At 51.0% G+C, this 12,013-nt stretch overlaps 1 protein-coding gene across 2 annotated transcripts in view; it reads left to right on the top strand.

The window, feature by feature from the left end:
• The window catches only part of LOC123371335 (meiosis 1 associated protein), a 92,492-nt gene that overhangs the window by 53,040 nt on the left and 27,439 nt on the right, over positions 1–12,013 (top strand). For both annotated transcript variants that reach the window (XM_045018812.1, XM_045018813.1), the window contains exon 4: positions 1,798–1,978. In XM_045018812.1, the coding sequence (XP_044874747.1) occupies positions 1,798–1,978 (181 nt within the window). The remainder of the gene's footprint in view (positions 1–1,797; positions 1,979–12,013) is intronic.

Here is a 12,013-nt window from a genome sequence, read left to right on the forward strand (position 1 = left end):
GCCTGGTTCTCTTAGTCAGATGCTTCCACCGTCCACTTTCCTCACCCAGCAGTCTCCCCTCAGAGTTCTTTGGTCCTGCTTCTATTTGCAAGTCTGAGCTTTTCCCTTCAGCCTCCTCATGTCTTTACTCCATCATCCACTTGAACCCCCTTCTAAACTCAACCAGAGTTTCCACCTGCATTTCCAATCCTTAGATCTTTTCTTCCATCAGCTCTATCAGGCGGCACTTCTTGCAGACAAAACTCTTTTCAGGTACCCGCTCCAGGATCATGTACATGCCGCAGCTTCCACATCCAGTCATCTTCATTGTGTCTTCCACTGTTTGGGTCACTACCACCGCTGCCTCTGCATCTGTCATAGCCTTCCCACCTAAGTCCTGTTAGTCCAAGAAACACAAACCAAACCAAAACACCACCACCCACAGCAACACAAACCCCCAACGAGCACCAAAATACTACCAGACCACTACCAGACCACTCCCTTAACTAGCCTGGCTCCCTTAGTCTTCCCCTCAAACTCCCCTTGCAAACTCCCACTCAAACTCCCCTGTTTACAGCTGTTTGCTGGCTCCTGTGCCACTGCAGCTGTCTGTGCTGCTGCCTGACTGGCTGGCTATCTTTATAGGACCCCTAGTCAGAGAAGCCCCGCCCCCTAATCAGGGCTCAGCTTCTCTCCCGGCACACTCCCCCTACCAGCCTCCACACACACAAATAGAAATGCCTACAAATATCTTCTCCTCCAACAGAACTCCCACTCCCATAGGGTCCTTGGTGGGCTAGGCAGCCTAGTGGTTAGTGCCCACCCAGTGATGGGAGGCAAGGTAGGGAAGCGCAGGCTCACCCACTCCACCAGGCTCCAACCCAGGGCCCTACAAGGATCAGCAGCATTTGGGCTCTGAGGGGACCCTTTGAGTTACCCTCCCTGGATCACTTCCTACCACTGCTTCCTTCCTCCCCTCAGCTTCTGGTCCCAGATGAGGCAAAAGAAACCAAACCATCAGCCCCTAACCCAGATCTGCATAGAGTCCTGTTCCCTCAGGGAGGCTTCTCCAGCCCCTTTGTCAGGAGCCTTCAGGGTAGGTCTGTCCTCTTCCCAGCCTCCCTTCTGAGCTGGGCTGCTCCCTTTTCAACCCTGTCTCCAGCTGAAGTACGCTTGGCAGGGCTCCCTGGGCCCAGTACTGTCCTTTCAACCTTGTCTGGCCCAGTTTGGGGTTTGCATACCCCATCACAAAGGGACAGTAACTTAATATAGAAACCATTTCAGTACTGACAACTCCAGCCATTCCAAAATCATGAGTCAGGCTCCATGAAAACCAATTGCCTTAAAAATCCTTTTAAAGTAATACATATTGAGCTCTTTCTGTATATCTTCTCTATTTTTGAGTCTTCCGAGTACACTCACATAACATTTTCAAGCTTTTCTCCACAACCATGAGGCCTGGATTTTTATTTTTTTTTACGTGAAAGAGATATTCATGTAATCACCTGACTTCAGGAGTTGATGTTTAGGAAATAGATCATCTCTCACCGACTCGCAATCAAATCACAAGAACTTGCAACAGCGCCATTTTGCAAAACAAGGTTACATCAGCACTTAATGATAGCGATCCCTGCACCACACCCTGCCATGGTATCACATGGGCCTCTTTGGGCTCCCTGCACTGCATGGGGGCAGGGGTTCTAGATGGACCACTAGAGGGGCTTCCCTAGCTACTGTATTCTGCTAAACAGCAGCTGGGTGTGATATCTCTGGCAGCTGGAGGTAACTACTACATTAGATCTGTGCCTTCTGTTTCAGATTACAGTTTTGACTAGTCAGCCAGGCAAAGACATGGTGAAACAACTGGAAACAGGGTTAAGAGAGATAGACCTGGTGAGTCTGCGGAAACTGCAGATCATAGAGATCTCACAAGGAGACTTGCTGGAGTCAGCGGATGTGGAGTGGCATATACATGCTGAGGAAGAGGTCAGCAGTGATGGTAAGTGCGGAGAGGGAGCACAATGTGGTTATGCATTTGGAGAGCAATACAATCACCAGATGTCCTTTTAATGTGAGAGTGGCTGCTCCTCAGTAGCATGTAACAAACCTCACAGGTGAGATGTTGCTGAGCCAACAGAGGCATTTAAGGAAGGGCAGGCAAGTTTTGTACCACTGCATTCCCCAGGGAGCTCCACAGAGGGTGGGCAGCTTTAATTCATGGCCTGGGTTCTCTTGGAGACTCATCTTCAAAGCTTGATCAGAGGATGTGCTGAATCAGTGCATTTCTTGGGTGCTCTCATCCATACTACCTCTCCAACTGCCCTCCCATTTTCTGGGCAACACTAACTGGCTCCTGGTCTCTCGGCAAAGGGGGTTGTGTGTGACTTGCACTAGTCCCAGATTTTCTGCCAACCGGGGCACATAACACAACTTACTGAGTGGAACCAAAGGAGTGACTAGAGCCCCAGGGGCTAAATGTTATTTTGGCTGGCTGCAGTACTGCTAAAGCACGCTTCCTCCTAATCTCTAGGGGCATTCTCAGCAATGGAAATTGAAGCAACAACAATAAGAAATTGCAGAACCAAAAATCCCTATTCATTCCTGTTTGTAGCTTCCTGCTTTCATAGTGAATGGGTACAAGCAACTCTCTAAACAAGCAATTCAAAGAGTTATATTCAGTGAGAGAAATCCTGCACCACCGCTGAACTTGGTGACAAAAGCTTATGAAACGGAAGGCCAAATTAATTGCACTTTCTCATTTAGGTATTTGGTCTGACAAACTCCTTCATATCTCCAGTTAACAGCTGATGTTTCAGTTAAATTCGCCTTCCTGAAGCCTGAGGAAATTACTGGATTTATGTGAGCAGCATTTGTCAATAGCAAAGGTTTGTACTCTGCCTGCTCTCACAAACCTGGGCTGCAGCACAGCATATGCTGAACACATTTTGCCACAAGCAACAATCTGTGCCCTTGACTGCACTCATTCAACCCCACCTCACTATGCCAGTGTTGACCAAATCACGTACTGCTCATTCCAGAGCTGCTAAATTATACAACCAAGCACTTAGAAAGCCAAGCTCACTGTTTACCATCCCCTCTTCTCCCAGGGTTCTCAAAAGTTGTCTGTCCTAAAGTGATCTTCCGTTTCAATGGGGTAGCTATTCAGGGTTCTGCGCTCTTTTTTAAAAGGAGGCCTTAGGGAGAATGCTCATCGTGATGGTAATACACCCTGAGCAGATAAGCACCCCAGCTCCCCCTACTAACCATTACCAGTAGAGCTGGGAATGAAGAATAAAGAAGAGGATAAAGGTCCCACAATTTGGGGTGTCATTACACTGAAATATTTAATATAGCCAGGAGTTGGAAGAACCATAAACTGAGTTGAAATAAATGAATTTTGGAAGGACTTGAGCCATACATTTCCAAAACTGATGTGTTCACTGAAAGTGTCTACTACCTGTGCAGAGGGGAAGCTTCTGCGTGGCTGAAGAATACAGAGTTCAGTCAGCGAGGGAGCAATGTTAGCAGGTGGCTCTTGATAGGAGAAACCGGGACTGCTGAACAAAGGAGTGGATTAACGTTCTTGATAAAAGTGTATGCCTGAGCCCTGTTGTATTAATGTAGCTGGAATAAAGGGCCCAAAGAGTCAAAGGTTTTAATATGACCCTGTCACTCTCCAACATTAAAGAGTGTTGAACAAGGTTTGGGGTTTGGAACAGAGACTTTGGTGTGACATCCTGTCCCTTTAAATGTTTGAGGACTCTTCCTCCCCAGTGAAGCCTCACTTTCAGGTTAGTTTCAATAAAGCATGCCCAGCAAATGCCTCTTCCTACCCCCACTATACCCCAGCCCACCTCTTCCTGCCCTTGCTCCACCCTCTCCCCCAGCACCTCCTGCCCGCCGCTGAACAGCTGATCCGCAATGGGCGGGGAGGGGGCGGGAGTGGAGAGGATCTGATCGGTGGGGCTGCTGGTGGGTGCTCCAGCCCCAGAGCATCCATGGAGTCGGCACCTATGTCTCAGGCTGGGCAGAGCTGGGTCATCTACCTTGTCTGGTTGTGCTGGTGCCATTTGGTACACTTGACTTTAGGATTAAATCAGTGCAACAGCTTCAACAGGAGAGACTGAGGGAGTCCTCACATCAGACTATCCCATAGCCCCATGGTTTGAGCACTCCCCTGAAATGTGACAAATCCCTGTTCAAATCCCTTCTCCACCTCAGGTGCCATAGGCACCTAATGCAGGAGAGGGCTCACACCTGAGAATTCCTAGCATAGATAGGCACTTAAGTCAAGGCTGCAGGGAGCCACCTGTCTCCATGAGTGGAGTAGTGCTTAACACCCCCATCTCTGGTCACCATCTCCCACCCCGTAGCTTAGGCGGCTCCCTGCCTAGCCTACTGGCTTCTGTGAACTGCACTCTAAAGTGCATCTCTCTCTCTCTCCCCATGTGTTAGATAGGAGCCTCAGTACCAAACTCAAGCTTTGTGAATCACAGTATTTTTCTAGGTGCCTAAAAACTAAGCACCGTGATGGTCTGTGTTAACATCTAACTCTGTTTGTGCATCCAGGCCCATGTGCTTCACAAATATTCAAGAATTTAGCTTCACAATACCCCTGTGAGATTAGGTTGTCGTCATCTTCTCCTTCCCCTTTTCCCAGCTGGCTGGGATTGGGTGGGGTGCCATATCAGTCTTAGGTGGTGGTATTATCCCCATTTAACAGCTGGGGAACGGAGCCACACATTTAAAGTCAAAATTATCAAAGGAGTCTGCTAATTCTGGGTGCCAAACTGAGACCCAAGCCCTGATTGTTCATTGTATTTTGCATGTAATTACACTTCATATGCTCAAAACATAGCTCAAATTGAATTCCATTGCAGTTGTGAGTGCTCAGCCCTTCCAAAAACCTGGCCCCTTGTATCTCACACTGGGGAGCCAGAAAATGAGAAAACAGTTAGTGGCCATCTGAGCGTTCTGGCTTAAGTGACTTGCCCAACATTACATAGGAACTCTGGGGCAGAGGCAGGGATAGAATCCAGTTTTCCAGGATGGCATTCAGTTGCCTTAATCCTGAGACTATCATGTCTCTTACCATCCCCTGTCTCATTCTCTACGCACATTCCAACTTCTGCAAAAATGACACAAGGACATCAGCTTCATTCACTACATAACCTCTGATTTTTCCATCTGAGCTTCAAACCAAGGTTTCAGCCCATTACAAGCTTCTGTTTTCAAGATTCTGGATTACCTCCTCCAGCTCAACTTTCAAGGCCTCCCCATTGGCTCTCTCAGGGTCCATTTAGTTGCCATATCAGCATCCAATTCAAACTCAGTGTTCTCTCATTCCACTGTTTCAGAATTTCTAAGGTTATGTCTACATTGCAGTGGGGAGATGTCATTCCCAGCATGGGTAGACAACTTCTCACTAGTGTGCAAAAAACAGCACAGGCAGCAGTTCAGGCTAGCCTAGGGTGACCAGATAGCAAGTGTGAAAAATCGGGACAAGGGGCGGGGGGCAATAGGATCCCATATTAAAAAAAGCCCCAAATATCAGGACCATCCCTACAAAATCGGGACATCTGGTCACCCTAGGCTAGCCATCTGAGCCTGGACCCAGAAGGTTGGCCAGGCTTTGACTCGGGCGGGTAGCCCGAGACTCTGCCCATGCTTTAATGTCCATGCTGCTATTTTCAGGGTGCTATCTTGAGTGAGACTAGCAGGAGTCTGTCTACTTGCACTGGGAATCTCACCTTTCAGCTGCAATGTAGACGTACCCAGTGATGAGCTGCCAAATTTTTAACAACGGGTTCCCTCCTCCCTCCAAAATTTTAACAACGGGTTCCCTCCTTCCCCCCCCCCTCCGTGGGGGGGGTCGTGCCCCATCCAACCCCTCATGTTCCTTAACACACACACTCCGAGACCCCTGACCCATCCCCCCCTTCCCTGTCCCCTGACTGCCCCTTGCCGCCCCACTCAACCCCTCCTCTCATTCTCAATGGCCCCCCAGAACCCCTACCCCATACAACTACCCCTTCTCTCTGTCCCTGAGTGCCCCCACCACCTCATCCAACCCTGCTCTTTCCTGACTGCTCCCCGGGACCCTTGCCCCCATTCAATCCCCCTGTTCACTGCCCTCTGACTGCCCTGACCCCTATCCACACCCCCCACAACCCACCCCCTCCCTGCCCCCTTACCACACTGCCTGGGGACCGGGTCCACTCTGCCAGGACCACGACCGGCGCCGCGGGGCCCGACTCCCCGGGCCGGCCCGGCACCGGGGCCCGACTCCCCGGGCCGGGCCGGCGCCGGGGCCCGGCCGCTCGGCCCGACTCCCCGGGCCGGCACCGGGGCCCGGCCGCTCAGCGGCAGCCGCGGGGCCCGACTCCCCGGGCCGGCGCTGGGCTGGAGGGAGCCGCGGTCTGGGACCGGGAGCTGCTGAGCCAGCCGCACCTCCCCTCCCCCTCCGTGCCCCAGCTTACCTGCTGGCTGCCTCCATGCTGCTTGTTCAGGCTTCCCGCGAACATCTGATTCGCGGGAAGCAGGGGAGGGGGAGGAGAAGGGGGCAGAGCAGGAGAGGAGTGGGCGGGAACTTTTGTTAAATTTAGCAGCCCTTAACAACCAGTTCTAAAATGGCTGCTAAAATTTAACAACGGGTTCCCGCGAACCCGTGCGAACCCGCTGCAGCTCACCCCTGGACGTACCCTAGAAGGACTGGTTCGTGCCTATCACCTCCATTCAGGAGTTTTCCCTGTCCTGGGACCTTAATGTAACTCTTGTGGAACCTTTACTGAGCATTACCAAACCATTTGCTAATGGGCGTGGAGTAAATAGTTATGTCCCAGAAAGGCGCTTCATCTATCTGTGCATTTTTCATAGAAACAGCCAATGTAGAAGCTAGAGAGCTAATAAATTCTTCATGAGTGTGGAGAACCATCATCTCTCTCTGTGTGAGTCAGGGAAACGCAATATAAATTTATGCTTTACAGATAGATGAACAGGAAATGGCTCTGTGCAGGTAATTGCTCTTCAAGAATGTAATTAGCAGCATTTCACTACAGTTGCCACATTGAGGTATGGCCAGCTGGCCCATTTCTTTCTAGTAAGAGACAATGTTGAGTTTCCTTTTACTAAGGCCATATGTTTTGCCAACACAATTACAGTACATAGGCAGCCACATTGCTAGTGGAGAAGAGAAAGGCAATTCACGTTTATTGAGAGAGGAGTGACAACATTCCCCAATTGCACACACGCAGCGTCACTCTAAGAGGAGTAGCTCAGCAATGTGTGCGCATGCCATTTATCAGAGAGAAGCTCGTGCATTCCCCAGTGCTTTGTCTGCTGAAGAGCTAAGGTTGTCTCCGGTCTATATTTCAGAGCACATGATATGTTAGCCAATGCTCCAAACATTAATCATTCCTCCAGCATAAAATGGTGCATTCACCAGCTCTGAATTATTCAGAGAGGAGAGAATACGACTGGCAGCATTGTGGGCAAGAAGCTGACTCACCCAGCAATGCTGTGCATACAGAGTACTCTCCAGCAAGGAGCCCAGATCCTTCCCTGGCCCTTTCCTCCTTGGCATGCCTCAGGAAGGAGTTCACACACACTCTGGCACTAATTTCCATCAAGGAGGAGTCCACGTGCTTGCCATTAACCTGTGTGCTCAGCATTCCTTGGAGAAGCTGCGGTATTCACCAGTGCTACGCTTCTTGGGGAGGAGCTGTCATTCCTGCAGCACCGTGTGCAGGGTACTCCTCAGAAAGGAACTCACACAGTCAACAGTGCTCTACTCCTCAAGTCACAGCTCATGTGTGTTCACCAAGATTACATGCTCAGTATCCTTCCGAGGCAAAATGAAGCACTTGCTGGGGCCAGGTGCCTGGAGTCTCTTTGTGGAGGGAACGATGTATTTCCCACCATCTCAGGCAGGGCTATGAGAGGAGCATCATCAGCTCTCTACCCTTCAACATAAAAATGGCCATATTGGGTCAGACCAAAGGTCCATCTAGCCCAGAATCCTGTCCTCCAACAGCGGCCAGTGCCAGGTGCCCCAGAGGGAATGAACAGAACAGGGAATCATCAAGTGATCCATCCCCTGTCGCTCATTCCCAGCTTCTGGCAAACAGAGGCTCGGGACACCTGATATCCAGGTTTCCTAAAGGAGCAACTGGCCTGTTGGGCATGCTTGTGACACTGCTCACTTATCCTTCAATTCCACCCCTTAATTGTGAGCTCTTCAGAGCAGAGACCTGCCCCCTATGCCTGTCTTACCCACAGGTAGAGGAACTTCATTAAAATGTTCCCAAACTGGGTCTCTTTTACGGCCTGCTGCCATTATAGGTTCTCCCTTCTAGTAAAAGAATGGTATGGTAGATCTCAAATCAATGAAGGCTACACTCAAAGACCTCAAGACTTCTGGAATATGCTGCCCAAAAAGAACAGGAGCACTTGTGGCACCTTAGAGACTAACACATTTATTTGAGCATAAGCTTTTGTGGGCTACAGCCCACTTCCTCAGAGGCATAGAATGAAACATATAGTAAAAAGACATATATACATACTGTGACAGACCCAGGCCAGTTGGGAACAGCAGAGTAGTCCTGTTGGTATCCAGGAAGTGGGCAGGCAAAGCCAGACCACTGCTAAAGACCTCCCCCCAGCCTAAGGGGAGGATCCACAGGTCTGTGATACCAACTAATTACGGGGAACAACAAATGAAAAAAACAGGATCGGGAGTGGGGTCATAGGGCTAAACGAAGGGAACCTGATGGGGACACCAAGCAGAGAACCCCAGACAACGCCCACTGCTCCTCGAAGGCGTCAAGGGAGGAACAGCAGAGTAGTCCTATTAGTATCCAGGAAGTGGGCGGGCAAGCCCGCCCACTGCTAAAGGACCTCCCCCCAGCCTAAGGGGAGGATCCACAGGGCCGGGACACTAACTAATTACGTGGGACAACCAATGAAAAAAACAGGAGCGGGAGTGAGGTCATAGGGCTAAACGAAGGGAACCTGATGGGGACACCAAGCAGAGAACCCCAGACAACGCCCACTGCTCCTCGAAGGCGTCAAGGGAGGAACAGCAGAGTAGTAGAAGGGAGATCTACTGGCCACTGGACAAGCAGTTTTCTGTTCCCTGAGTGACCAGATCAGGGGCTGCTCCAGGCTAATGGGAACACCTGACTCCAATTAACCTGCTAAGAGTCAGGTGAGGCTGTTAAGCACCTGACTCTGATTAAGGCCCCTCTGATGCTATAAAAGGGCTCACTCCAGTCAGGCCAAAGAGAGCCAGGGAGCCAGAGGAGAGGAAGTGTGTGCGAGGAACTGGGAGCAAGAGGTGTGCAAGAAGCTGAGAGTGAGTAGGCATCCTGCTGGAGGACTGAGAAGTACAAGCGTTATCAGACATCCGGAGGAAGGTCCGGTGGTGAGGACAAAGGTGTTGGGAGGAGGCCATGGGGAAGTAGCCCAGGGAGTTGTAGCTGTCACGCAACTGTACCAGGAGGCACTCTAGACAGCTGCAGTTCACAGAGCCCTGGGCTGGAACCCGGAGTAGAGGGCGGGCCCGGGTTCCCCCCAAACCTCCCAACTCCTGATGAAGCACAGGAGGAATTGACCTGGACTGTGACTTCTACCAGAAGGGAAGGTCTCTGGGCTGTTTCCTGACCCACAGGGTGAATCTTTGAAGCAAGCAAATCTGCCAATAAGCGCAGGACCCACCAAGCAGTGGTGAGCTGGAGCCGGTTCCCACCAGTTTGCAGGAACCGGTTGTTAAATTTAGAAGCCCTTATAGAACCCGTTGTTCCAGGACAACCGGTTATAAAAGAGCTTTTAAATTTAACAAAAGCTCAGGCAGCTGTCCACCCGCCCCCCGGCTTCAGTCATGTCCCCCTCCTTCCATGAATGCTCCGCCCTCCTTCTCCTCCCCTGCTTCCCGCGAATCAGATGTTCACGGGAAGCCTGAAACAAGCAGCAGGCAGGTAAGCTGGGGTGGGGGGGTGCGAGGAGGGCTCCAGGGAGGAATGGCACGACCCAGTCCGGCTTCGGCTGAGCAGCTACCTCCGGCCAAGCACCCCGCAGCTCCGGGCCCCGCGGCGCCGGTCCCGGCCGAGCGACTCTGGCCCAGGGAGTCGGGCCCCGCGGCACCAGTCCCGGCCGAGTGGACCCGGCCCGGCCCGGCTTCGGCCCCGTGGCGCCGGTCCCGGTCCAGCGGCTCCAGGCAGTGTGGTAAGGGAGCAGGGAGCGGGTGTTGGAAGAGGCAGGGGAATTCGGTGGGGGGGTGGATGGGGTGGTCAGAGGGCAGGGAACAGGGGAATTGAATGGGGTCCCGGGGGACAGTCAGGAAGGAGCAGGGGTTGGATGGGGCGGTGGGGGGCAGTCAGGGACAGAGAGAAGGGGTGGTTGGATGGGGCAGGGATCCCGGGGGGCCATCAGGAATGAGAGGAGGGGTTGGATGGGGCGGCAGGGGACAGTCAGGGGACAGGGAAGGGGAGTGGATGGGGCATCAAGGAACATGGGGGATTGGATGAGGCACGACCCCCTCGTGGGGTGAGGAGGAGGGAACCTGTTGTTAATATTTTGGCAGCTCATCACTGCCACCAAGGTAGAGGAGGAACTTTGTCACAATACAGAGAACATGAAAAGGTGGAAGTTGCCATACCAACAGTTTCACTTTTGTTTCTACTGCCTGTCCCTCTCGTCTCACATTTATCTCCAGACTACTTCTCCTTATCCAGATCTATTCCGCCCCCACTAATCTTCTATTCATTGAACTTTTTGAAACTTTGCACTTTTAGAGAGAGGTAAGGGATTGACTCTGTGTACACCAATTGGCAGAGGGACAATAGGGTTGAGGTCTGTTACTTCTCACCTCTATCTATATATTTATTTATTTGTTTAAAAACATTTTTGCTGTTAACAAGCATGTTATCTCTGGAGAGAGAAATCCACAGTTTAAGAAGTGCAAAACTAAGCATCTCTGATAGTGTCTTCTAGACTGAGCACTGAGTCCCATTGGGTAGATAGAAAGATTAACCTAAATAATCTATACAGAAGCCCCTGGAACTCCATAAAATTGGGTCCCTAATCCATGAACTATTGGAACTCATTTACAAAACTTTCTTAAACATTACATGAATATATTGTCTCATACTATAGAGTTAGAATTTATAATCCCTATTCCATGATGAGATATCTTTGAGCTATAATGTATCTTAATTAAAACTATTTTTAAATAGGCTTTGTACTCAAAAAGCATTTTATCCAAAAAATCCAATTTTTTATTTTTTTATTTTTTTTAAATCATTGATTTTTATCCACCCTGTCATGGTGAGCCAGGGCAGTGAGAGCAGCCTTGTGTTGTGCCACCAGAGAAATCCCTGGTGTCTGACTTTGCTGGAGTTGAGTCAAGTAGCTCCCTGGATAGTGCTCCGCGCTGGAAGCAAGTATATCTCAGGCTCTGCCATACATGCTGCTGCAGTTCCTGTAGATTTTCCATGTAGATGAGTGGAATGTGTATAGTATTTAGTCTGACCATTTAGTTTGAGGCAAAGTTGAAGAACTGTCTCTCGGAGTTCAGAATTCTGTACATTTCTCCAGTGAATCCAAGTATCAGATTATCACTTCTTATAAAGTGGGCAGGATTGAGACTGCATGCTAACTGGCTAACGGTGATTTCAGCCAAGCAATTTTGGGACAAATGCTGCCTGGCTTGAAACTACCATTGATAGGCAGTATGCAGGGCTGGCTCCAGAGCCCAGCGGGGCAAGCACCCGCTTGGGGTAGCCCTTTCCCGGGGGGGCGGCAGGCTGGGCCGGCGGACCTGCCGCAGTCATGCCTGCAGGAGGTCCACCGGAGCCACGGGAGGACCGGACCTGTCGCAGGCATGACTGCGGAGGGGACGCTCGGCCGGCGGCTCCAGTGGACCTCCCGCAGGCATGACTGCGGACGGTTCGCTGGTCCCGCGGCTCGGCTGGACCTCCCGCAGGCATGCCTGCGGCAGCTCAACCAGAGCCACCGGACCAGCGAACCGCCCGCAGCT

The sequence above is a fragment of the Mauremys mutica genome, chromosome 5, assembly GCF_020497125.1.
Source record: "Mauremys mutica isolate MM-2020 ecotype Southern chromosome 5, ASM2049712v1, whole genome shotgun sequence".
Classification (NCBI taxonomy): Eukaryota; Metazoa; Chordata; order Testudines; family Geoemydidae; genus Mauremys; species Mauremys mutica.